Raw genomic sequence first — 27,381 nt, forward strand, 5'->3', positions numbered from 1 at the left:
TACTGTACATGTACACAGTAATTGAACAATAATCATTCATGTTCTGTGGAAAGAGAAGCAGTGGGTCTTTTTAATTTGTTGAGAATTTTAATATTGTTTATGAAGAAGTTACATTTATACAGTTTTTTAATATTTCGCAGCTGAGATAGGCTCCAGCACCCCCCGCGATCCCAAAAGGGACAAGCGTTAGAAAATTGGATGGATGGATGGGCCTTTTAAGTCAATGGACTAGAGGAGAAATTCAAAGTGAAAATGTAGCAAATGAATACAAACCAGTTTAAAATCCAAACTGTCTTCAGCAACTATTAATTAATTAATTAATTACTATATCAGCTTACTTTGTTTGTGTTACTTCCAAATTAACCCGAGTTTAACTCTTGTTTGAAATGTTCCACTGTTTGGTACAGCGTTATTCTGCAATTCGTGTATTGTCCTGCTCGGGGCAGTATCGTACAGCTCCCTTAAATCTACTGAAAACCGTAGAGGAAGAAAATGACAGGAAGTGTTTGGAGTCCTTTTGTAAACAGTGGTGCGCATCCTTTTTTTTTACGTTTAATCGTTAACATGATAAAGTCAATATACAGATATAAGGTAATATAAAAACAAGTCAATAGACTTATCAAGGCCATGAAACTGTACCGGTCACTCTGCAATGTCGCTAAGTTTCGAACCACATTTGACTTTGGAGGACGGGAAGTGGCGCACTGGTTCCCTGGACACATGGCTAAAGGTGACTGCTAGTTTTTGGCATAAAATACACTAAAAAATGTACTATATTATAATTGTATATCCCTGACTATTTTTAATAGCCTGGTGTGTAACAGAATATTATTATTTTATTGCAGGTTTGAAACAAATGAGAGCCAGCCTGAAGAATGTGGACTGCATCGTAGAAATTCATGATGCCAGAATATCCTTTCTGAATCTAAACAACTACAAATGTGAGCTTCATTCACTAACAAAAAAAAAGGCCAATTTAAATATTGCATAATGTTGGATATAGAGAACATACAAACCCTTTATTTATTAAATCACAATTATTAAAATTCAACGAGTTGGTGCATTTGCAAACATCTAAAATGCAAAACTATAACCTGCTACCCAAGAATGTACAAAAATTATTCTCAACAAAAGAGGAGAAATATAACCTTAGAGGAAAATCTAATTTAAAACATTTGTATGCTCGCACAACACTTAAAACCTTCAGTATATCTGTATGTGGAATTAAATGATGGAACGGATTAAGCAAATAAATCAAACAAAGCACCAATATGATTCAGTTTAAGAGACTGTTCAAACTACAAGTGTTCACAAAGTACACAGAACAATAATTATGATGAACATCTTGAACCCTTTATCTCTCCATTTTTTTTATTGAGACAAAGATTATTTATGTATTTAATATTAGTATGCTTACTATTGTATATTATTTATTGATTTGTTCAGTGTTCTGTTACAGAGAACAAGGAAATTGGATAAAATTGCTATGGTATGAAAAGGGGTAGGGTTAAATAAGCTCTGCTTTTTCCTACTCCTTTTCGGACGTGCTGTAATGAAACAACTGGAATTGTGTGATGCATTACATTGTATCGTATGCATGTTGGAAATAAACTGAAACTGAACTAAACTGAATTATGGCTCTTAGGGGGTTTTGTTTTGCTCATGTATTTATGCTATGATAATTGTCTTTAACGCGAAGCACATTCCCTTCTCTGGAAGAAACCCTTTGTTTCAGGAAACTCTGGATGTCAAACCACACCTGCTAGTTCTTAACAAAATGGACCTTGCTGACTTGTCAAACAAACAGGTGCTGTATGCATTCAAACTATTTAAAAAAAATAAAAAAATTCTGCTGTTACATTTTGTCACATTTTCTCTACAGAGGATCCTAAAGGAACTAAATACAAATGGAGTGCAGAATGTTGTATACACAGACTGTCTCAAGCAGCGAGATGAGAACGTCAAAAAGGTACACGCAATATCTGCTTGCAGACAATCACATTGTCTAAATTACTTTCTTCTAATTCTTCTATTGTGCAGTTGATGCCGACGTTGGTGGAGATTATAGAAAAGTCAAACCGCTTTAACAGAGAAGAGGTATACACAAAGTAGCAATGTGTGTCCTTTAGTGGATAAATAAAAGTCCATGCTTTGTTCTATAAATTACATGTCATTTTGTCACTTCCAGAATATGAATTATTGCCTGATGGTGATTGGAGTGCCCAATGTGGGAAAGTCATCACTTATTAACTCAATAAGAAGAACATATTTGAAAAAAGGTACTGTAAAACTGCTACTTGATACCGAGCATGTTTATTTTTCTGTATGACATGGGCTTCTTTCACACAGAGCAATAACTACAGAAGAACTGAAATTTTTGATTTGGAATTTATTTGCCTGTGACTTTCATACAGCTAGTAATGTAGACCTGCTCAGTGACCTTGTGGTTAGTGTCCGCCCTGAGACTGGAAGGTTGTGAGTTCAAACCCCGGCCGAGTCATACCAAATACTATAAAAATGGCACTCAGCATCAAGGGTTGGAATTGGGGGTTAAATCACCAAAATGATTCCTGAGCGTGGCCACAGCTGCTGCTCAATGCTCCCCTCACCTCCCAGGGGGAGAACATGGGGATGGGTCAAATGCAGAGGATAATTTCACCACACCTAGAGTGTGTGACTATTGTTGGGACTTTAACTTTTAATTTTAATATTGCTGAAATGAGGGCACTGTTTCCCACGGGACTGCAATCTATTTGTGGCAGTGGGCTTTGGGGGTTTAAATAGCGTTATTGTCTTAATTTGCATGGATGTAAAACAAATATGTTTAGAAATAAAAAATATATTTCTTCTGTGGCTTATTTTTGGGTTTGTTTGTCCCAGGCAAAACAGAGGCCTTTTAGATTGTGAATTTGTCTCCAAAAGTGTCCAATAAGATCAGAAAATGTTGCTAGATTTCTCATTAGTCACTTTTTAAAAAATTAGAACCCACAGGGCTATGAATAAAAGTTGAAATTAAAGTCCCAACAATATTGTGGTGAAATTCTCCTCTGCATTTGACCCATCCCCATGTTCACCCCCTGGGAAGTGAGGGGAGCAGAGAGCAGCAGCAGTGGCCGCCCTCGGTAATCATTTGGGGATTCCAACCCTTGATGCTGAGTGCCAAGCAGGGAGGCAATGGGTCCCATTTTTATAGTCTTAGACTTAGACAAACTTTAATGATCCACAAGGGAAATTGTTCCACACAGTAGCTCAGTTACAAAGGATGGAAAGGACAATGCAGGTATAAAATAGACTAAAAATGTACCGTAGTAGCAATATAAAATATAACATATGTACGTAATAATATTTACATAATCTATATACAGTATATCATATATACTGATATATTTTTATATCATATATACAATATATAACAATTACATGTACAATATTACAGTATATGTCTTTGGTATGACTTGGCTGGGGTTTGAACTCACGACCTTCCAGTCTCAGGGCAGACACTCTAACCACAAGGCCACTGAGCAGGTACTTTTTGATTATAGCACAAAGTTGCTAAACTGTCAACATCGATCCTTCCTGCTACAGCTTCTTATTCTCTGGCTGACTAGGTTTGTTGCATGAGGAGTGTTAAAAAGCAGAGTTACAGGGCTACATTAACCCTGCCATCTACGGTACGGAGTTGAAACTACGAGTTCCATTCCCATTGTAATGTGTTTATGACCGAATGCGAACAGAGAACGTTAAATATACTTGTGGCGGTCCAAATATATTCCTGACAGGCCGCAAAAAATAAACAATTGAATGGGAACACTGAACTGTATGCGCTTTCACACGAAGCCGGAGGAAATTACAACCGAAAACAGGAATGCCGTTTTTTCAGGCAGTACGAAAGGTACTTTGAATAATTTGTTTCTTTCAGGCCGTGCGTCCCGAGTAGGTGGCGAGCCCGGTATAACTCGAGCAGTCCTCACTAGAATTCAGGTAACTCGAATGTTTTTCTTTCTACTTCATTGTTTATGCGCATGTGTATACAGTGTTGTTTATTCCATCAGGTGTGTGAACGCCCCATAGTGTATCTACTGGATACACCGGGAGTCTTGCCTCCGCAAATTGAGAGTGTTGAAACGGGCATGAAGCTGGCGTTATGTGGTAAGTGAACCCAACACGCTTAATTACTAGTAAACACAATTACTAAACATGCGTGTGCTGCTCTCCAGGAACTATACTGGACCATTTAGTCGGTGAGGATATCATTGCTGACTACTTGCTCTATTCTCTGAACAGATTGGAAAAATTCAGGTATCAATTTGATGTTTGTGTTCCATTGTTTATCTAGATGGTGATTCATTTTTGTGTTGCGTTTGTGTGCAGTTACGTGGAAAAATACAACCTGCAGGAGCCCAGCGATGACATCCAGCACATCCTCAAACACATCGCGGTGAAACTGGGGAAGACGCAGCGGATCAAAGCCATCACTGGAGTTGGTGAGCGAGAACAAGTGGTACAAACACATTTGATTACAAGCAAGCAGGAATACGCTATACAGTTGTCCTTCGCCACATCGCGCTTCAAATATCGTGGCTTCACCACAGGGCAGATTTTTTTAAGCATATTCTACAATTTTTGGGGGATAAATTAAGCATTTTCCAGTATCAAAATGGCTAAAATAACTAAAAGTATTAATACAACAGTAGGATTGCCCTGTCGATGGCACCAAACCAGAGTTTGCTATTCAGTATCGTGGCTACTGATTGGCTCAGCCTCAGGCAGCATTACTATATTGGATTAAAATAATGTAAATGTGACTGAAGGGGGTTATTTATGTCTAATTAATAATGAATTATTCCTACTTGGGATAAATTAATTTATAGCGGTCATGTCCGGAACCATAAGCGATAAACAAGGGTCGACGGTAAAAGGAAAAGTATTTGGCCTCCACAGGAAGTCAAAAAGTGGTTGCTACAGTGGAAAATAAAAAAATTGGATGACAATATCCTTCATAGCAGGGGTGTCAAACTCAAATACAGAGTGGGCCAAAATTTAAAACTGAACAAAGCCGCGTGCCAAGGTTGAACAAATTAATGTTTTAATAGGGACCCAAACAAGTTTTGCATTGAATATTGAACAACCAAGGCTTATATAACTTTATAGTGACATGCAAAATCGAGTTTCAAATAATCATAATAATAATTAAAATATATCAATGGCATATCAAATACAATTTAAATAAAAATGTAATGCCTCTTTTTTATTTGCAGCCTTCTGAGGTAAATATCAACATTAACTTTTTCCACAGGCTAATACATTTGAAAATAAAATAATGAATAAACCAACCATTCAGGACTTTAAACTGCTCAGTTTGCAACACACTGATCTAATCTGATGTGCCCAAGCCAGATACCTGGCATCTTTTCTTGGATGCTAGTTCATTGGGGGGGGGGGGGGGTTGAGGTGCAGGCAGCATACCCCTTCCCCTTTGAGCTGTCCTGGATGAAATGAAATTCTTTTTTCCAATCATTTTGGAACTTGCAAGCGTATTTCTTCTTCTTACTTGTCGTCGCCATGTCTCTTCTTCGTTCTTCTGCTTCGTCTCCTTCTAGTTGTGTGTGCAGTTGTGCGCTGAGCTCCAAAAGCCGTAGATGTTATTGTAGCGACCCGGAAGAGTTAGTGCTGCAAAGGGTTCTGGGTATTTGTTCTGTTGTGTTTATGTTGTGTTACGGTGCGGATGTTCTCCCGAAATGTGTTTGTCATTCTTGTTTGGTGTGGGTTGACAGTGTGGCGCATATTAATAACAGTGTTAAAGTTGTTTTTACGGCCACCGTTAGTGTGACACGTATGGCTGTTGACCAAGTATGCCTTGCATTCACTTGTGTGTGTGTGTGAGCGTGTGCTTGAAATCAACGTTATCATTAAACCAGTTAAAAGATAATACAACGTGTCAGCATTTCTCGACATCTTCGAGTAAAGACCATTGTTAAACCCATCCAACGCTACATTATTATGTGACTGGGCCGGCACGCTGTTTATATGGAGGAAAAACGGACGCCTGGACAGCATGCGGCTGGGGTGACGGTTTCAGGTGAGATAGGACGCTAAAGGCAGTGCCTTTAAGGCACGCCCCCAATATTGTTGTCCGGGTGGAAATCGGGAGAAATTCGGGAGAATGGTTGCCCCGGGAGGGGCACTGAAATTTGGGAGTCTCCCGGGAAAATCGGGAGGGTTGGCAAGTATGCCCCAATCATTAATTCTAAATCAAATATTTTCATAGCCAGAGCATAAAAAATATGTATGACCTTCTAAATACTTGTAATAACACTCTTTAGTCACATTAACACTCTTTTAATCCTGAACCAATCAGCAAGCACAATACTGAACCGCGTGATCGGATTGGTTTGTTGGCCAATACTACTGTAGTGGTGATTTTTTTTACTTTATTTAGCCATTGTTATGCTTGAAAATTATTCTTTAATGACCCAGAAATGGTAGAATTGTCACGGCCATAGCGCATTCCAATGTGCCCTCATCTTTGCGCTCTGCTTGCCGCGCCTCGGGACGCGCCCACGGCCGCGTCACACCCACATGCCGGCAAGGCTGTGGGCAATCAGCAATCAGCAATCAGCGCACCTGGACCCGATGAGAGGGAGCTGTATAAAGGACCAGTGGACCCAAGGATCCAGGCGGGAACTTAGTTTCTCAATGGTGTACCCCCCCCCCCCCCCCCCCCCTTTTCTCTTGGGCAAAAGACCAGGCTCACCAACTGAGGGGATCCTGGTGAGCCATACGTCTTTCCCCCAAGAGAAAAGGGGGGGTACACCATTGAGAAACTAAGTTCCCGCCTGGATCCTTGGGTCCACTGGTCCTTTATACAGCTCCCTCTCATCAGGTCCAGGTACGCTGATTGCTGATCGCCCACAGCCTTGCCGGCATGTGGGCGTGACGCGGCCATGGGCGCGTGCCGAGGCGCGGCAAGCAGAGCGCAAATATGAGGGCGCATTGGTATGCGCTCTGGCCGTGACAAGAATATGCTTAAAAATATATAAAAGTATTTAAAAAAAGCTGCATTATTTGAAGCGCGATGAGGAGAGGCACGACTATTGCAACCTTAAACCAACACAACTTTGTGTTTATTATTAATTTGTCAGTTTTGTAGCTTTTGTAAGTTAGTATTAGTTATTTGATGGGAGTGCCGGTGTTCCACTTCTTTTTACACTTTCAACAGTTGTAAATATCACTTATAATGTGACTAAAGCTTTCAATTATGATAATTTTTCTTTCTTATGGAAAACTTGTTTCAAAAGCCAAACAATTTAGACGTCAACCAGCATCCTGTCATGCCAACACATATGCACGTAGTGTAATAATGCATTGTAATAATATTGACTTGTCTGCCTTTAGGCAACATCACCATCACTGTCCCTAACTACACAGCAGCAGCTTACGATTTCATCCGAGCCTTCAGGAAAGGAGAGCTTGGCCAAGTCCTTCTGGACTGAAACAACATTTTTCTCGAGTGAAGTTACGCTTGTAAGTAAAACAACTCAATATTCGCTTCAAGAATGAAAACAACAGATCACTGGAGTTGGTTTGAACATGTATTTATTTGCATTAGGACAGATAATAAAGGTATTATGTACACAAGTGCTGGAGATAAGGAACAGTCGAGTGCTCCTAACAAGAGGAAGAGGCTTTGGGATACATCACAACATCTCAAAGTTTGAGCAGCACCACTCCAGTTTTATAGGGAAACTTTTTTTTTTTTTTACTCGCTTCCAAATGAGCATCCACAAGTAAACGTCTGTAAAGAGTGGAATCAAATGTAAAAGAAACGCTGTTGTTGTTTTTTTTTAAGTTTTCTAATGATGGATTATCCTGTGCAGTGCCATGGTGTACATAAATAATTTAATCAGAAGTGCATATTCTAAAGTAATATTTATTTTGTCTGTGCATCTTTAGATACACACACGCTGGTGTGACGCTTACATTAGTGGTGCGTTCAAGTGTAAGTAAGCAGTCAGTGTTTTTTTTTTGTGTGTGGTTACCATGTCTTCAAACTCCCACAAGTCTTTCCAGCAGCGTGTCCTGCATTAGTCAGGTGTTTGTCCACAAATCTAAAGTGTGGCATCGAGCAGTAGTGCATATTTGGAGGAGAGCGTTGCCACGGTGATGGAGAGCATTTGGCAGAAGGAGGCTCCCCGCGTGGTACCAGACATTTGGGCATCAAAGTAACCCGTCCTGTTGTAATAATCCAGCACGTCCTCTGAGCTCTCTGCGTTATTACGGCGGTAGGCGGACGCGTACCATTTGTCCGCCGTCAGGGCCACGGCGGCTCCTGCAGCAGCAGCGCTCGCCACCCTCACAGGGGACGACCGGCCCGCCGCCCGATAGCGAGAGCGCGGGCCACCGTAGCCGCCTGCCCCGCGGTAGTTGCCCGCCGTGGAGCTACGGGCGGGGGAGCCTCGGGACGAGCCCCTAGACCCTCCGCGGCCACCTTTGCACAGTGCCGGCTCGCACAGGAAGGCAGAGAGGAGGAGGAAAGTCCAGCAAGTTGCAAGCATCTGGTTCATCTGTGCAGGAAGGAAATAGGAAAATGGCAATGAATTATGTACAATTAGTTGCTTCGTCACCTTGTCCAGGGTGTATCCCGCCTTCCGCCTGAATGCAGCTGAGATAGGCTCCAGCACCCCCCGCCACCCCGAAAGGGACAAGCGGTTGAAAATGGATGGATGGATAGTTGCTTCGTCCCATCAAATCTTGCTCAAAACTTGCACACATATGCTTGTCAGTCACCTATAGGCGTGTGCCAAATTTTATTGCGATTTTTTTAAACACACTTAAGTTACAGGGCATGTTTTCCAGAGTGCACTGAGATGTGTGAGAAATTTCAAGTCAATCCAAACTATGGGGTCAATAACCAGGGCAATCAAAGTGAGGGGGATGAAATGGGGATGTTGTACCACAGCCCTGGGATTGTGTAAAGTTTGAAGATTTTTTTTCTTCTGCCATTTATTTCAATTTGGAAAAAGGATGAGGTGATAGACTAAGGGTTGGAATTGGGGGTTAAATCTCCAAAATGATTCCCGAGCGTGGCCACCGCTGCTGCTCACTGCTCCCCTCACCTCCCAGGGGGTGGAACAAGGGGATGGGTCAAATGCAGAGGGTAATTTCACCACACCTAGTGTGTATGTGACTATCAGTGGTATTTTAACTTTTAATATGATAAATCTATCTGTTATGTACAAGTTTGACTTTTGCATCTCCTTGCCCATTGATTGATTGAAACTTTTATTAGTAGATTGCACAGTACAGTACATATTCCGTACAATTGACCACTAAATGGTAACACCCGGATAAGTTTTTCAACTTGTTTAAGTCGGGGTCCACTTAAATCAATTCATGGTACAAATATTTACTATCAGCATAATACAGTCATCACACAAGTTAATAATCAGAGTATATACATTGAATTATTTACATTATTTACAATCCGGGGGGTAGGATGTGGAGGGGGTTGGGGCGGGGGGGTGGGGGGGTTAGGTTTGGTTGATATCAGCACTTCAGTCATCAACAATTATATCATCAAAAGAAGTGGCCCGTACGGGGATCGAACCCGCGACCTTGGCGTTATTAGCACCACGCTCTAACCAACTGCGCTAACAGGCCGCCATAAATGTGGTGTGTTCAAGAACCCTCAAAGTTAGTAACAGGGTTTACTAGTTTTTGACTTAACTCCCAGGAGCTGCACTAATGATAATATAATCATTATAACAATGTTGTATTATCAGGATTTGTATTATCCACTGATGATTACCTTATGTGTATCAGCTAATATCTGCTTTACACTCTGAATTAAAATATTTATAACCATATTCTGTTCATAACTTTTATGGACAGAATTTCTAGGCGCAGTCAGGGCGTTGAGGGGATCCGGTTTGGTGGCTGCAGGATTAGGTCTCTGCTTTTTGCAGATGACGTGGTCTTGATGGCTTCATCTGGCCAGGATCTTCAGCTCTCACTGGATCGGTTCGCAGCCGAGTGTTAAGCGACTGGGATGAGAATCAGCACCTCCAAGTCAGAGTCCATGGTTCAAGTGGAGGAGTTCAAGTACCTCGGAGTCTTGTTCACGAGTGAGGGAAGAGTGGATCGTGAGATCGACAGGCGGATCGGTGCGGCGTCTTCAGTATTGCGGACGCTGTATCGATCCGTTGTGGTGAAGAAGGAGCTGAGCCGGAAGGCAAAGCTCTCAATTTACCGGTCGATCTACGTTCCCATCCTCACCTATGGTCATGAGCTTTGGGTTATGACCGAAAGGACAAGATCACGGGTACAAGCGGCCGAAATTAGTTTCCTCCGCCGGGTGGCGGGGCTCTCCCTTAGAGATAGGGTGAGAAGCTCTGCCATCCGGGGGGAGCTCAAAGTAAAGCCGCTGCTCCTCCACATCGAGAGGAGCCAGATGAGGTGGTTCAGGCATCTGGTCAGGATGCCACCCGAACGCCTCCCTAGGGAGGTGTTTAGGGCACGTCCAACCGTAGGAGGCCATGGGGAAGACCCAGAACACGTTGGGAAGACTATGTCTCCCAGCTGGCCTGGGAACACCTTGGGATCCCCCGGGAAGAGCTGGACGAAGTGGCTGGGGAGAGGAAAGTCTGGGCTTCCCTGCTTAGGCTGCTGCCCCCGCGACCCAACCTCGGATAAGCGGAAGAAGATGGATGGCTGGACGGATGGATGGATGGATAACCATATTTATGTGAATAATGACAGGTTATATGATTATTTAAATGTATGTTTTTTTTTTACTTTTTAAAAATATATTATTAAGAGGGATTTATAAATATGTTCATTCCATCTTTAAAAAGTCAAAAACCTAAATAAGTTTTTCTTTTTACATGTGTTTTAAAAAGATGGTTTTAACCAGATTCATGCAATAATTAATTTTGAGTGCATATAAACATACCAAGTGTGTATGGGGTGGTGAGGTTGGGTTTAGGGTGGGATGGGTGGCCCTTCAGGAGTCTCGTGAATGGGGGCCAGGAGTTTGGTGCTCAATAACAGTGCCACCAAGTGGCATATTTGTCACAACAATAATAGTACAATAAGGGAAACACTGTAGGAGTGCAAGTTTTATACAAATATTCCCCATTTTGTTGGATTGACTTTAATGCTTACAACTGTGTGTTTCTTAACTACAGAGCCCGGGTGTTGGGCCGCGGACGCCCCCTTGAGGGCGGCAGCGGTACTCAGTTGTAATACATTGTCCACCACTTGTGGCTGTAATATCAAACAAACAGAAGAAGTCTGGCGCTAAAGCCATAAAGAAATATCTGAAGTGCAAAAATCTCTGATTAAAATGGCTGAGCTGTATTTTCATTTGCACTTTCATTTTATTGACAGTTTACTTAAACAAATATTAGTATTAAATATTATTTTAGTTAGAATGTATTTATTTTAGCACTGCCTAATTGTATGTACATTTATTTTTCATCAGTTTTTATCAATTCTTTATTTCGCAGTATATTTGATTATTATATTATTATAATGATTAACACACACTTCCATATCATTTGACAAGGTTTATCCTGTAAAACTGTAAGCGGGTTGGATGCAATTAATGAATTAGATTAAAGTCATGAGTAAGACTAATTCAGTGTTAATATTTGAATGGGACCTGGCCCCTGCTGGAGTCGAAAACAATTGGGCCCTGAGGTCAAAAATGTAATGAACCTCTGCTACTGTCTTTTCTCCATGCACGTCAGGCTGTAGGCGGTGTTAAGGCATTTAATGGTTTAATAATATTGGACAAAAGCGCCTTTATTAAGGTTATTATGTACACAAAAATGTAATTGTTGTCTTGTAAATATCCAAGCCTCAATGCATGTAATACATGGAGGCTGGTTGGAAATGATCGAAAATATTTTTGCATTTTTAGTTGCAAAATAATTAATGGAACTACTGTATTATTTTACACTTGTTTTTCTACGATATATCAATTATTGTGCAGGGTCACGTCAAAAAAAAATGTCTGCTTGCAGAGAAATGAACATAATTGTGCCGGAAATCTAAGACAATGGAAGAATCTAAACACTGGAAGGTTGCTTATGCAGGCCTTTTAAAAAAATATATTGCCGTGCTTGTGATAGTGCATGAAATAAAGTACACACAAAATGTTTATGTTTTAAATTGCACGTCCTTTTTCTTATACATGCATGTTCATTTCACCGTGCTAATTAGCCATATAGCCCATGCAGCCAATTTTAGAGAATTACAATGGTGTATATGACGTAATAACAACAAAATAATTAAAAAAAAAACATCGCAAATGGTAGGTGCTTACCTTGTTTCGGTGTGTTTATCCCGGGAAAAAGGATGGAGAGGATGGTCACCGAGGATGCTATTGCGCGTTCACGGGGTGAGGGGGTACGAGCAGCGCGCTCACGAAGAAGCAAGCGTTGTCGAGCTAGCTACAGCAAGTTAATGTCATTTTTACAATTACCGTTGACCTTATATAAATGTGTCGCCACATTCATCTATTTATAGTACTGTCACTACAATGTAACCGCCGATGTGAGTACAGTAGTAATACCACTCTCGTCCGCCGAGTGGCGGTAGCGCGAAGCTACGTAAATGTGAATGTTAAGTCACAGAAGAAGACACGTACCCGGAAACAGAGTTGCCGTTCTGGTCACAAGTTCAAAGTTGACAGTCGTTGCTGGAGGTGGCTGCTATGGCCTTTCTTTGTAGAAATGCGGGTATGCTCCTTAAATCGGGCCGAGCAACGCCTGGGCTCCTGGCCGCCGCTCGCCTTCTTAGTTCGGGTGAGTGTTTCAAAGCAATGCGGTGGCTCTTCAATGTCGTGTATAATGTGCGTCACTTAGTGGCCATCATGCTGCAATTAAACTTCTCTCCTTGCACTCAACTGTGATGTCAATACTTATAATTAGTGTACATCAGAGCTGGGCAAATATTTAGAGAAAAGTATTTGTGTATCAATTATATGTACACTTATAGCTGAAAAAACTGCCGTACATGTATGTTTGGATCCCTTTTTTTTCAGGAACACTAATACCAAAAGTCACAATGTCTGATAGAATTCTAAAAACGTTATGAAAGACCACCTTAAAAAAAAAGGGAATGCAATTTTACAGGTTTATTTTTACTGAATGGGACAGCAACAATGTACATTAAAATAAAGAAAGTGGGACTGAATATTAACAGCATATGAACGTCACTCCTCTTTTACTTCTCAGACCAGCGCACCTCGATAGTTGTGTATCTTTCAAAATCATGCAAAACACAACAACAATGTAAAAAACAGCAAAATATGAATGCAAAGTGTAGGGGTGTAACGGTACACAAACATTTCGGTTCGGTACGTACCTCGGTTTAGAGGTCACGGTTCGGTTCATTTTCGGTACAGTAAAAAAACAACAAAATATAATTTTTTTGGTTATTTATTTACCAAATTTGCAAAATCTTCCACCAAAAATATTTTTCTTAGTGGAATATTTGATGTGAAGTAATCGGAACCTTGGATAGGTCAATAATTCATAATAACATTGCTTTTGATTCAATATTATGTTTTGAGCAATGACAGTTTGAAAGGAAAAAAAACAGCTTTGTTTTATTAGTCAACATTGCAACTTTTTCTAAATTACATTTCACCTTTAAGCTTTTCTATTTCACTTTTGTTATGTTTTTTTTAATTTTAATAGTACTTATAGAATGTGCCGTGGGCCTTTAAAACATTAACTGTGGGCCGCAATTGGTCTCCGGGGCACACTTTTGACACCCCTCCTACAGATAATAAAAAATGAAATCTGATAAATCTATGGATAAAAAGCAGAGCCTGTAGACGCATGCGCGTTTATCATAACTCTCTCGCTCTCTCTGTCTCTGCCCCTCCCTCACGAATGCTGCTGCACGCACAATTTGTTTTGTTTTTAACCCCTTCTTAACCCTGAACGTACATTTGAGTTGAGTTGAGTTGAGTTTGAGTTTATTTCGAACATGCAAGCATACAACATGATACATCACAATTTCCAGTTTCTCTTTTCAACATGTTCGAGAGCTTATTTAATCCTACCCCTTTTCTGTACATTGTTAATACACGCAACCCTAATACAAAATGCCAGACATTTGAGGCATTTAAGAAACTCCGCCCGGACAGCCCCGCAAAAGAGGACATGTCCGGTGAAAAGAGGGCGTATGGTCAGTCTGAGTATTGTTTACACAACGTGCAGTACGCTACTTAATATATCCGTGTGGAAACTCGTTCGGTACACCTCCGCACCGAACCGAAACCCCCGTACCGAAACGGTTCGATACAAATACACGTACCGTTACACCCCTAATATATATATATATGTGTATGTATATATGTATATATATATATATCTCCATCCATCCATCTTCTTCCGCTTATCCGAGGTCTGGTCGCAGGGGCAGCAGCCTTAGCAGGGAAGCCCAGACTTCCCTCTCCCCAGCCACTTCGTCCAGCTCTTCCTGGGGGATCCCGAGGCGTTCCCATTGTTAATAAATGTACCATATTTTCTGGACTATAAGGCGCACTTAAAATCCTTTTTTTTTCTCAAAATTCGACAGTGCTCCTTATAACCTGGTGCGCCTAATGTAAGGTATACGTTTGGTTGAGCTTACCCACCTCGAAGCTATTTTATTTGGTACATGGAGTAATGATAAGTGTGACCAGTAGATGGCAGTCAAACATAAGACATAACTGTAGGCTGCAGTATGATGGCAATATGACTCGAGTAAACAAAACCAACATTTTATATGTTCCATTGAAAATATAGAACATTACACACGGCGCTCAAAAATCTATCAAAATGTTTTAGTACAAATTTGGTAAGCTATGAAGCCTCACCGCTTGAAGGATTGTACTGTGCTTCAACATACAAGTATTATGGTGTGTGTATAAGGTAAGACATATTATCTGGCGTTTTGTTTCACAATATTATGCAAAAGCAACTTTTCTTACCTTCTGTTACCTGCTGATCTGTATTTGGGATCTGCATAAATCTTGTAAAATTGCGCGCTTCCGCCTTTGTAGTCTGTGTCGACACCGTAGTCGATAAGCTTCTTCTTTTTCTCTATCTTCTTGTTATGGGACATTCATCCTCCGCTGTTGCCATTTCTAATATAAAGTACTGTAAAGTTCTTACTTATATCTGTCGGTAAACTCGCCATGAAAGCGCTAAAACATAAAACATACATTAGAGAGTTCCGGTTGGACGGTTATATGTTGTTTCCTGATGAGGAGATGCTGCTCCGTTATTGATTTAAGTAAAGTCTGAATGTCATTAAAACAGTTAGCTCCATCTTTTGACACTTCTTCCACTCCCGTCCTTGCACGCTACACCGCTACAACAAAGATGACGGGGAGAAGACGCTGTCGAAGGTGAGCCAGGTAAATAAGACCGCCCACAAAATGGTGCATCCGGAAGCGACTGTCAGAAAGCAACTTGAAGATGATCTGTAAAACATAATCTATGCACCATTTTGACCAAAGAACCACCATTACATGTTATGTAGACCACAAGGAAGTGTTTTCCATTTAGAAAAATAAATAAAATAATATGACTCCTTTAATGCGTCCTATAATCCGGTGCGCCTTATACATGAAAAAAGCTCAAAAATAGACCATTCATCGGCAGTGCGTTTTATAATCCGGTGCGCTCTATGGTCCGTAAAATAAGGTATTTATTAATCTCGTTGATCTATATTTCTTTCGTATTGTTTGTTTTCTTTAATGTTAATAAGGATACAATGTTATGCAGAGGTGTACTCATAAACATTTTATGGACCAAAGGTTACTGTTCATAGTCATGTTTTCTCTTTCCGTAACAGAAAATAATTGAGAGGCACTGAATTAAGGACAGTTATTAAGTATGTCCAGCTGGTGTGCAATTGTGTGCTTAGGTGTTGGGGAACTGGCAGCTCCTAGTAGCATTTAGCTTACCATGTTTACCTTTTTTTAATGACTTCATTAAAATACCAGGGAATATCAAATGTGTGCTTATTGGAGGACATTTAGATGTTTATGCGCTGCAGGACTGCTTATTTCTTGAGATTTTAGATGCAATCTGATATCATCAGATACTTAGGTTTTCTTTTGCTGATATCGGGACGATATCCGATACCAATATTGACTTGACACCCCTGTTTGAACTATCTTCACTGGTATTAGTTATGCAGTGCAAAAACCCTCGCTTGGCAAATATAATAATGCCAATGTTGATATGCTGTAGAAGAAAGCTAGTGAGGATAATTACTGCTGTCTCCTCCTGCAGGTGCCCAGTATGAGTACATCATGGTGGAGAAGCGGGGCGAGAATAAGAACGTGGGTTTCATCCAGCTGAACCGACCGAAGGCCCTCAATGCTTTGTGCGACGGCTTGATGACAGAATTGGCTGAGGCCTTAAACGCCTTCGAGAGCGACGGAGAAGTGGGCGCCATCGTCATCACCGGCAGCGACCGAGCGTTTGCAGGTGAAATACGACGAATAAAGAGCGCGATGACTTTCAGGCGTTAACATGAGCATCTTCTGGGCCTTGTTTAGCGGGAGCGGACATCAAGGAAATGCAAAATCGGACGTTCCAGGAGTGTTACGGTGGTAACTTCCTGGCTCACTGGAACAGAGTGTCCACAGTGAAGAAGCCAGTTATTGCTGCCGTCAATGGCTTTGCTGTAAGTCGAATATTAATAGATAACTCTCTTTTGGTGAAGATTACATTTGTGTATGTGTCGCAGTTGGGCGGCGGCTGTGAGTTGGCCATGATGTGTGACATCATCTACGCTGGAGAGAAAGCCCAGTTTGGCCAACCGGAGATCCTGCTGGGGACCATTCCTGGTACAACTCTACCTCACTACTTATGTGCTGTAGAGAAATATCATTTGCAGCTGCTGTTGCCATGACATCTTTTTACCCTGCAGGGGCGGGGGGCACGCAGCGTTTGACCCGTGCAGTGGGCAAATCTCTCGCCATGGAGTTGGTGCTAACAGGAGACAAGATTGGTGCTCAAGAAGCCAAACAGTCAGGTATTAGCAACTAAAGGTCCCATATTATGCAGTTTTTTTGCTATTTTACTTGAGTCTAAGTGGCCCAAATCAGATTTTTTTCCAGCTGACTGTTCACACTGCAGGTAAAATGTGATTTTATCAGACTCAGGTGTAAACGCAAATGTTTCCCTAATGTGGCCTTGACGTCACTTGCATGCACAGTGCGATAAGGTGAAAACAAAGGAAGTTGTCTGGGAGGAACTCGCTACTACTACAAAATAAAATGAAAGTCCCACACCTTAAAAATTAGCAGGTTTTTTTTTTTTACGTGGAAATAAATTAAAGTAATATAGTTTATGAATGGATTGTGTATATATATAGTGGAATATATTTGGGAGGGTTCTAATCTTTTTACGGCTAAGTAGAGGAGACATGGACATCAGCGTGGATCTACGTGAGCTTTATTTTTCAACTCACATGTAAGCAAATATGCCACAGCGTCAATTGCGGTCATTCAACCATCGCTAATTCTTTAAAATACACCTTCATATTTTACACATAGCCTATTATTTGCGCACTACTGACTAGTGACGCACCGAAAATGTGTTAGTCTTAAATAGACTTTGTTCACCGAAACCGGATGATGTGATGAAGTATTCACATCCGCTGGCGACTGCGTCTTTGACTGCGCACACAAGTGACGCAGCTCGCCCGGAGCTGACGAAAAAGTCACATTCAGGTCACATTGCGTTTAGACAGAAGTCCCTTTTGAAAAGATCGGATTCAGACTACCTCCTGATGTGGCCTGAATCTGATGCCAAACGATCAATCAATCAATCAATCAATGTTTATTTATATAGCCTTAAATCACAAGTGTCTCAAAGGGCTGCACAAGCCACAACGACATCCTCGATTCAGATCCCACATAAGGGCAAGGAAAAACTCACAACCCAGTGGGCTCGGATTTGGCACTTTGGAGCGTTTAGAAAAATCGGATCTTTGTCATTTGAGGGCAAAAAAAGTCTGATTTGGTGTGCAGTGTAAACGGGGCCTAAGAGGTCCCACAATAGTGAATTTGAAGGGCAAAATGTAGCCTTAATGCTGGGATTTACACTTTTTAAAAATTCCAGAAAACACAGAGTGAGATGTTCTACCTCTTGTGCGAAACACAAATGCATATATGACTTAACACATTAAAATGAACAGTGAACGTTAATGGAAGACCTGACGGATAAAATTTACGGGTGCGCATCATCAGTAGTGTTCCTCTGGGTCATTGGATGTTTCGGCCTTTAACACTATACACCCTCTCCAGAGGCGGCCAGCTACAGGATGATCAGACCTTAGCTTGCGACCCAAGCCCAATTAGCCATAAAAGTCACCTTGTTGGCAGACCTATCAGGGAACTATGCATGGCAGGAGCGTCCGGTTCCCTGAGTCAGCTTTGCCTGACCGCATACCTCCTGATGCACTAGTTGGGGGCCCAATTGGGGTCATTCCTCTTCAGCCAGAGCCACCGGCTGCTCTTTTCGGCTGCTTCAGATCCGGCTTTGATGGCTGTACGCAGGCACTGACCCCTGACTCCCAAGTCCCTCAGCAGTTTTGCGGTAGAGGTTCCCACAAAGCCTCTGCACCCAACCTCCACAGGGCGGACTTCAGTATTCCAGCCGCGATTTTGAGCTTCCACGGCCAGCTCGGTATACCGCAAATATTTCCTCTCATATGCCTCCTCCATGGATTCCTCCCAGGGTACAGTGATGTGATGAAGTATTCACATCCGCTGGCGACTGCGTCTTTGACTGCGCACACAAGTGACGCAGCTCGCCCGAAGCTGACGAAAAAGTCACATTCAGGTCACATTGCGTTTAGACTGAAGTCCCTTTTGAAAAGATCGGATTCAGACTACCTCCTGATGTGGCCTGATTCTGATGCCAAACGATCAATCAATCAATCAATGTTTATTTATATAGCCTTAAATCACAAGTGTCTCAAAGGGCTGCACAAGCCACAACGACATCCTCGATTCAGATCCCACATAAGGGCAAGGAAAAACTCACAACCCAGTGGGATCGGATTTGGCACTTTGGAGCGTTTAGAAAAATCGGATCTTTGTCATTTGAGGGCAAAAAAAGTCTGATTTGGTGTGCAGTGTAAACGGGGACTAAGAGGTCCCACAATAGTGAATTTGAAGGGCAAAATGTAGCCTTAATGCTGGGATTTACACTTTTTAAAAATTCCAGAAAACACAGAGTGAGATGTTCTACCTCTTGTGCGAAACACAAATGCATAAATGACTTAACACATTAAAATGAACAGTGAACGTTAATGGAAGACCTGACGGATAAAATTTACGGGTGCGCATCATCAGTAGTGTTCCTCTGGGTCATTGGATGTTTCGGCCTTTAACACTATACACCCTCTCCAGAGGCGGCCAGCTACAGGATGATCAGACCTTAGCTTGCGACCCAAGCCCAATTAGCCATAAAAGTCACCTTGTTGGCAGACCTATCAGGGAACTATGCATGGCAGGAGCGTCTGGTTCCCTGAGTCAGCTTTGCCTGACCGCATACCTCCTGATGCACTAGTTGGGGGCCCAATTGGGGTCATTCCTCTTCAGCCAGAGCCACCGGCTGCTCTTTTCGGCTGCTTCAGATGCGGCTTTGATGGCTGTACGCAGGCACTGACCCCTGACTCCCAAGTCCCTCAGCAGTTTTGCGGTAGAGGTTCCCACAAAGCCTCTGCACCCAACCTCCACAGGGCGGACTTCAGTATTCCAGCCGCGATTTTGAGCTTCCACGGCCAGCTCGGTATACCGCAAATATTTCCTCTCATATGCCTCCTCCATGGATTCCTCCCAGGGTACAGTGATGTGATGAAGTATTCACATCCGCTGGCGACTGCGTCTTTGACTGCGCACACAAGTGACGCAGCTCGCCCGAAGCTGACGAAAAAGTCACATTCAGGTCACATTGCGTTTAGACTGAAGTCCCTTTTGAAAAGATCGGATTCAGACTACCTCCTGATGTGGCCTGATTCTGATGCCAAACGATCAATCAATCAATCAATGTTTATTCATATAGCCTTAAATCACAAGTGTCTCAAAGGGCTGCACAAGCCACAACGACATCCTCGATTCAGATCCCACATAAGGGCAAGGAAAAACTCACAACCCAGTGGGATCGGATTTGGCACTTTGGAGCGTTTAGAAAAATCGGATCTTTGTCATTTGAGGGCAAAAAAAAGTCTGATTTGGTGTGCAGTGTAAACGGGGCCTAAGAGGTCCCACAATAGTGAATTTGAAGGGCAAAATGTAGCCTTAATGCTGGGATTTACACTTTTTAAAAATGATTTTAGTGCTAGGAAAACACTGTTATGTGGGTCCGTAGTTTTTCAGGCATGTGAAACTGCCACGAAAACACGGAAATCCGCGTTTTTAATTAGTTAATTTTTAGGTCAAAATATCACTTTCATGGTTTTTTTTAAATGAAACAATAAAAATATGATCTGAAAAAAATTTGTTGAACGCTCGCCTCAGCCGCAGGTACTCGCTGTTCCTCTTGCCTTAACGCCGCACTGAATTGCAGGAAGGGGAGACGATCAGGAGCACTGAAACAACCTCGCTGGTTAGCTAACCATCTAGCTAGCTTACTTGTTGTCGCTTGCGTTTGCTTTACGAGCCGCAACGTTGATGACTGTCTTCTTTGCTGCTAATCATAACTGGATGATTACAATCTCAACACTGTTAGTTCTGAACCAGGTGTAGTTTTAGAGTATTTATTTGGAGCCAGCAAAAAGGTATATTTTTGATGTGATGGATGGATTAATAATAATAATAGATTTTATTTGTGCTAAACCTTTTTTTAAAATACCATAAAAGCATTAAAACAAGACAGTAAAAAAGAAAAGATTGTAAACCAAGGTCACAGCCCGGCTAGTATATTACCTGAGGGGGCGTGGCTACAGCATAGAGTTGTTAAATGGCAAACAATTTCTGACTTTTTTTGCATGCTTGTTATATAATTTCACATTGCATTTTCAATGATAATAATTATAGTAAATTATCAACTAAAAAACAAAAAAATATTTGTGACAAAAAAAAAAAAAAAAAAAAAGTTTGTAGAGGAGAATAAATGTAAAGGTAAAATATAATGAGGGAAAAATCCCCCCAGTTGGAAGAAATTTAGTCTTCACTTCAGGCAGCACGGTGGAAGTGGTGTTAGTGCGTCTGCCTCACATTACGAAGGTCCTGGGTTTGATCCTGTGCTCGGGATCCTTCTGTGTGGAGTTTGCATGTTCTCCCCGTGACTGCGTGGGTTCCCTCCGGGTACTCCGGCTTCCTCCCACCTCCAAACAAATGCACCTAGGGATAGATTGATTGGCAACACTACATTTCCCCTAGTGTGTGAATGTGAGTGTGAATGTTGTCTGTCTGTGTTGGCCCTGTGATGAGGTGGCGACTTGTCCAAGGTGTACCCCGAATGCAGCTGAGATAGGCTCCAGCGACCCCGAAAGGAACAAGCGGTAGAAAATGGATGGATGAATGATATTCTTCATTTTAAATATATTTGGGCATATTTCCAAATTTTTCCTCAAAGGGCGCCCACATCCATGTTTGTTGTATAGTAAGGACTCTGAAATCAATAATATGGCAAATATAAATACTGTCGTCCAGCACATTTTTTCATATAGTTAACGAGACCTAAATCAATTAATTGAACGATAAATTAAAAGGAACTTGTGTCCGTGTGTTTTAAAAGCGCGTTTATAGAATAGACAAGAAGATGTAGCCTCTGCTCGTCACGACTCACTAGTGAAAAGCACAGTGAGGTGACAAAAATTAAGAGTGAATGAAAAAGATGATTGCCAAATATCTGGGGAATATTTTGGTTTCAAACCAAACCAGAAGGATGAGCCCACCGACCCGAACGAATACATTTGTGTAAAAGTGAAGGCAACAAAACAAACCACCGGTCCAGTTTTTCGACTAGGGGGAAAACTGCACTTGAAGATGTTCGATACTGTATTTATTTATGTATCTATTTATTTATGTATTTATTGAAAAAGGTTTACACAAAATTATACAATATATTTTCTTTTAACACAATTTTTTAAGGAATAAATAATAATGACATGATATGTATATATATATATATATGTATATATATATATATAAAAATAAGTACAGAGGAAAAAAATATTAATGAGAGAATAACAGAAAGAAAAATGTATATACTTTTATCTAACAGATTACTGTCCATTTTATTATTATTATTATTATTTTTTTTTTTAATTAAAGGTTCCAATTACAATGGTAAAAATACTATTGATAAATCAAGGTGTATTGTAAGGGTCACGTGCATTATTATATATTATGATTACATTAGTGCTTAATTTGTTCTCAAAATAATGCTGACAATAATACAATATTTTTAGGACAATACATCGCCCAGCAAAATGTGTTATCAGCCCAGGTCTATTGTTTGTTTACCCACATTAGTTATTACAGTGGAACCTCCAAAATTAAACACAATTTTTCCCACAAGGCTTGTTGACTTTCAAGATTTTATTTTCCAGAAAAATCTCCCTATAGGGAATCATGTAAAGTGAATGAATTGTTTCTTGGCTTAAAACTAGCTTTAAGCGTACAGGCTTTGTTTTAGGTAACATTGTCAATTTGTACCTAAAAATAAAATAAAACTAACTTTTTTGTTTGTACTTCTGGTCACTTTGCTGTTTCGCAGGCTTGGTGAGTAAAATCTGTCCCGTGGACCAGCTTGTGCCAGAAGCTGTGAAATGCGGGGAGAAAATCGCTGCTAACTCCAAGCTGGTGTCTTCTATGGCTAAAGAGGCGGTCAATGCAGGTCAGATGGCGTCCAAATCAACCACACAAAACAGCTCGTTTTTATTCAAAATAAGTTGAACGTCATTTTGACCTTTTTGTGCGGTTCCAGCCTACGAACTGACTCTGGCCGAGGGGAATCGTTTTGAGAAGCGTTTATTCCACGCTACCTTTGCAACGGTGAGTAGAAGCGCTCACCTCCCAGGTTCCCTCTCGATGCCGCGTGGAGACTTGCCTCGTGACGTCGGCGTCTGTGCTTTTTTCTTTTTAGGAGGATCGCAAGGAAGGCATGACTGCGTTTGTGGAGAAGAGAAAGGCCAGTTTTCAGGACAAGTGATCGATCAAGTCATCAAACTTCCAGAAATCAGCAGAACTGAGCTCAACTATAGCAGGTTGACGTTCTGACACTCACTAGGGCAAGACAAGTGCCTCATGGGTGTCGAAGAAGACAAATAATGTTCATCATGAAATCCTATACCAATAATATATCATCATAACTACACATGTTGTTATTATGGACATTTCTCAACAACTCACTCCAACACTTGCACTCAAAATTATTGATGACATAATTTGCAACAAGTGCCCTATTAATATTAGTATTATTATTATTAAGGGATAAATCAGTTAGGATTTGAGTGCACTTTGATATTTTTGCAATTATTTGCAATAGTCTGATCCCAGATTACTTTTTGTTCCTTCAATCTTGTGTTTTTCTGTCTAAATTTTGCAAATAAATGCTAAGAATGTACGTTTCTAATTTTTGGGATTGAGATTGCGCTCTAAGTCTTGTAGGATAATTAAGAATAGGCTGAGTTTTTTTCTTTCTTCTCGATTTCACCAACGGGGGTTAGTGCTGGGGCCTCACAATAAGAAGGTCCTGGGTTCGATTCCCGGGCTCAGGGTCTTTCTGTGCAGAGTTTGGAAGTTCTCCCCGTGACTCCGGTTACTACGGCTTCTTCCCACCTCCAAAGACATGCATCTGGAGATAGGTTGACATGACAACACTAAATGATCCCTAGTGTGTGAATGTAAGTGTGAATGTTGTCTGTGTGTGTGTGTTGTCCAGGGTGTACACCGCCTACTGCCGGGATAGGGACCAGCCACCCCAAGAGGGACAAGCGGTAAAACATGGATGGATGGAATCCTAAGAAGGTACAGTTTCTCTTTTTTAAATTGAGAATGTCCACTAAATCTAGTAAAATATGCAAGAATATACTTTTTTTTTTAGATTTCACAAATAAATCCTAAAAATGTACAACTTTTCTATTTTTAAAATAGAGAATGTTCACTAAATCTAGTGGAATAATTAAGAATAGACACTCTTTTTTTATTTTTTAGATTTCACAAATAAATCCTAAGGTACAGTTTCTCTTTTAAATTGAGAATGTCCACTAAATGTAGTAAAATATTTAAGAATATACTTTTTTTTTTAGATTTCACAAATAAATCCTAAGAATGTGCAAAATTTATATTTTTAAAATTGAGAATGTTCACTAAGTCTAGTAGAATAATTAAGAATAGACTCTTTTTTTTATTTTTTAGATTTCACAAATAAATCCTAAGAATGTACAAAGTTTCTAATTTTTTAATTGAGAATGTTCACTAAATCAGTAGAATAATCAGGATTTATTTTTGAAATCTAAAAAAAAAAGTATATTCTTAAGAATGTACAAAGTTTCTCTTTTAAAAAATCATTTTTTTAAATTAAGAATACTTTTTATTTTTATTTTTTAAGATTTCAAAAATAAATCCCAAGAATGTACAAAGTTTATCTTTTTTAAATTGAGAATGTCCACTAAATCTAGAATAATAATTAAGAATACTCTTTTTTTTTTTTTAATTTATTTATTTATTTATTTTTTAGATTTCACAAATCCTAAGAATGTACAAAGTTTCTCTTTTTTAAATTGAGAATGTCCACTAAATCTAGAAGAATAATATTACTCTTTTTTTTTTTTCCTACACCAATATGTATCTATTTATTATTATTATTATTATTATTATTATTCTCCAGATTTTGGGCGCTCTACCTTCCACATTTTCATCCGATTCAAACCGTTCCAACTTCAAACAGTTCAGCCTATTTGGGAATTGCGGGTTTTCCTTCGACAAATTGCAAAAATTCCCAGTTTTCCGGGACACTTCCCATTTAAAATGAATTGGCCATTTTTCAAACTTTCACCATATCCACATTTTTCAACCTATTCATACCATTCCACCTTCAACACATTCCACCATCCTGGACATTCAAACTACCTTTTTCCAAAGTTAAAAAAAAATTCCAGGATTTTCCAGAATTCCTGGTTTTCTAAAGCCCTATTTCCACCCTTTTTTCCAGGCGACTACTCCTTCCACATTTTTCAACCCATTTCAACCGTTCCGCTGTCAATTCATTTCTCTTAATCAGGACAAAAAACCAAGTTGTTTTTTGAACTGGAAAAATTCCCAGTTTTCCCGAAATTCCAGGAATTCCATAATACCATTTCTCAATTCAAAATGTTTGTACTTCAACATGTCTCGACGGATTTGAAAAATTCCAACACCAACCAGGTCATTCAGAACATTCAAGTTGTTTTTATCAATTTCCAAAAAATTCCCGCTTTTCTCGAAATTCCCAAATTTGATGGAAATTCCCATTTAAATCAATGGGACATTTTTCAAAGTTCCACAATTCCCACATTTTTCATCTGATTCAAACCGTTCCAACTTCAAAATACTCAGCCTGTTCGAGGATTGTGTTCTCTCCTTCAACAATTCTAAAAAAAATCCAGGATTTCAGTTCAACTTCAGCATTGGAGCATTCACACACAAATCCTTCAGGAATTGCCTCATCTAGTTATGAATGGACTTTTTTTTTTTTTTTGAGATTTCACAAATAAATCCTAAGAATTTACAAAGTTGATCTTTTTTAAGTTGAGAATGTGCACTAAATCTAGTAGAATAATCAAGAAAATTCAGAGTATTTTTTTAGATTGTTTCAACACTTTTATTGCATTAAGCAAGTATTACATTACACCGCTAGAGGGAGCTCACATACAAGAAGTGACCATTATTTACTGCTCCTGATATGAATGCATTTTTTCAGTGGACACACTTTATCATTCAATAAATGCCATGTGACAGTAATGTACATTGCATGCCCTATTTAATGTTTTCAACATAAAAAATCTGATTTGATGTTGTAAAAGTGCATGTTTTAAGGCACGCTTAAAAAGAAAAAGTGTGTGATGTTCACACTGTATCCTCCCAAGGCCATGCATGGCCTAATTGATTTCAACAAAAACTTCACAAAGGGCGCGATAAGAAAAAAGAAAGGTGTCTCCTCTCTCGGCGGGTCGCACGGAAAGTCTGCAGAGCGAGTCCGAAAAGTTAGGCGACCCGTTGAGGTCTTGGCGAAAGGTCAAAATAATAAATGTAGACTCAATTGAGGCTCTGCTGGCAGACAAAGGACGCCAAAACGTTACACACACACAAGCGGCGCGGACCCTCATGGCGTGATAAACTCGTTTAAAGAAGCCCAAAGAAAGGCAGCAGCAGGGGTCCGGTGAAGGGAGAGGGCGGGCTGCCGGCTCCTGGGGGCCCTCACTCTGCTGGCTCTCTCTTCACTTGTGACTTGATCCCTATTTATTGTCCTCTCGTGGCCTCTAAAGCCTACTGTCTTATTTCAGTCTATCAGAAATGAAACTCGGGGGGGAATAAACAATGTAACGGGATTATTTTTTTATAGCTTGGGAACATTTTGTCCACTTTTTGACCCTTAAACGGTTTTAAAAGTTACCCTGGAGTGCAATAAATATCCTAATAACAGACTGAAAACCGACACCACTTTACGCTTCTCTCTGACTGGATCACATTCACACAAAGTGGGAATCAGCAGGATTCCAGGGGAAATTACGATTTTTTTTCTAAACCTGCTAAGATAACTTTATTCAGGTAAGAGAAAATGGAAACATTTCTAACTGTCTGAGTGGGTCGAGTAGCCAAAATATTGTAGAGCAGGTATATTCAACTAAATTGTTTTGGGGGCCACATTTCCGTAAAGCTAATAATAAAGCGTTTCTTTATTATTCTTATTTAGTATATTACTGAGGACCAACATCCTCTACAGTTGACATTTGATCTTTGGTCTATTTTGTCAGAGTAATGATTTTTTTTGGGAAAAGATAGCCTTGTCTACAGTCTAAAACACAGGTGTCAAACTCAAGGCCCGGGGGCCAGATCTGGCCCACCACATCATTTTGAATGGCCCGTGAAAGCTTGGAAATAATATGCATGAAGTACTTTATCTTTCTTTCTTTTTCTGTGTTTACATGACAAAATGACACCACTGTTATTTTTACAGTACAATTGGGTGACCGAGCTACCAGTTTTACCGTAAAATTTACTGTTTTTCGTTTTTACAATACTGTAAACTGAAATATGGTGCTACTGTTATTTTCACGGTAAAATTGGGTGACCGAGCTACCGGTTTTACGGTAAAATTTACTGTTTTTCGTTTTTACAATACTGTAAACTGAAATACGGTGCCA

General features: G+C 40.3%; 3 protein-coding genes and 1 non-coding gene across 5 annotated transcripts; 2 read left to right on the top strand and 2 right to left on the bottom strand.

The window, feature by feature from the left end:
* Nucleotides 1-476: 476 nt before the first annotated feature.
* mtg1 (mitochondrial ribosome-associated GTPase 1) lies at nt 477-7,909 on the top strand. Of its 2 annotated transcripts, none has more exons than XM_062058224.1 (12): nt 477-730; nt 846-910; nt 1,703-1,807; nt 1,883-1,969; nt 2,041-2,097; nt 2,189-2,279; nt 3,920-3,981; nt 4,053-4,149; nt 4,218-4,299; nt 4,372-4,484; nt 7,396-7,524; nt 7,610-7,909. In XM_062058224.1, exons 1-11 carry the CDS (start codon nt 628-630, stop codon nt 7,491-7,493), a joined length of 960 nt encoding a protein of 319 aa, XP_061914208.1. In that variant the 5' UTR covers nt 477-627; the 3' UTR covers nt 7,494-7,524; nt 7,610-7,909. The 2 variants fall into 2 exon arrangements, with proteins under 2 accessions (XP_061914208.1, XP_061914209.1); XM_062058225.1 differs by having other exon boundaries at nt 7,615-7,909.
* Nucleotides 7,910-7,942: 33 nt separating this feature from the next.
* sprn (shadow of prion protein) lies at nt 7,943-12,570 on the bottom strand. Its single transcript, XM_062058231.1, has 2 exons — nt 12,329-12,570; nt 7,943-8,564 (listed from the first exon to the last, which is right to left on the bottom strand). Exon 2 carries the CDS (start codon nt 8,562-8,564, stop codon nt 8,109-8,111), a length of 456 nt encoding a protein of 151 aa, XP_061914215.1. The 5' UTR covers nt 12,329-12,570; the 3' UTR covers nt 7,943-8,108.
* On the bottom strand, nt 9,587-9,660 carry trnai-aau (transfer RNA isoleucine (anticodon AAU)). The gene has a single exon. It is a non-coding gene; the product is annotated as a tRNA-Ile (tRNA).
* Nucleotides 12,571-12,634: 64 nt separating the features above from the next.
* On the top strand, nt 12,635-23,600 carry echs1 (enoyl CoA hydratase, short chain, 1, mitochondrial). Its single transcript, XM_062058229.1, has 8 exons — nt 12,635-12,809; nt 16,302-16,499; nt 16,571-16,698; nt 16,762-16,861; nt 16,945-17,049; nt 22,752-22,871; nt 22,962-23,029; nt 23,121-23,600. Exons 1-8 carry the CDS (start codon nt 12,719-12,721, stop codon nt 23,184-23,186), a joined length of 876 nt encoding a protein of 291 aa, XP_061914213.1. The 5' UTR covers nt 12,635-12,718; the 3' UTR covers nt 23,187-23,600.
* The last annotated feature ends 3,781 nt before the right edge of the window (nt 23,601-27,381 follow it).

Source organism: Entelurus aequoreus, linkage group LG09, assembly GCF_033978785.1.
Source record: "Entelurus aequoreus isolate RoL-2023_Sb linkage group LG09, RoL_Eaeq_v1.1, whole genome shotgun sequence".
Taxonomy (NCBI): Eukaryota; Metazoa; Chordata; class Actinopteri; order Syngnathiformes; family Syngnathidae; genus Entelurus; species Entelurus aequoreus.

Excerpts from the sequence above, each read along its gene's own strand:
- mtg1 (XM_062058224.1), top strand. The coding sequence starts at position 628 with ATGAAACTGTACCGGTCACTCTGCAATGTCGCTAAGTTTCGAACCACA. Across the intron at positions 911-1,702 it reads TAGAAATTCATGATGCCAGA|ATTCCCTTCTCTGGAAGAAA; the intron begins ATATCCTTTCTG and ends AACGCGAAGCAC. Across the intron at positions 1,970-2,040 it reads GAGATGAGAACGTCAAAAAG|TTGATGCCGACGTTGGTGGA; the intron begins GTACACGCAATA and ends TCTATTGTGCAG.
- sprn (XM_062058231.1), bottom strand. The coding sequence starts at position 8,564 with ATGAACCAGATGCTTGCAACTTGCTGGACTTTCCTCCTCCTCTCTGCC.
- echs1 (XM_062058229.1), top strand. The coding sequence starts at position 12,719 with ATGGCCTTTCTTTGTAGAAATGCGGGTATGCTCCTTAAATCGGGCCGA. Across the intron at positions 16,862-16,944 it reads CCTGCTGGGGACCATTCCTG|GGGCGGGGGGCACGCAGCGT; the intron begins GTACAACTCTAC and ends TTTACCCTGCAG. Across the intron at positions 22,872-22,961 it reads TAAAGAGGCGGTCAATGCAG|CCTACGAACTGACTCTGGCC; the intron begins GTCAGATGGCGT and ends GTGCGGTTCCAG.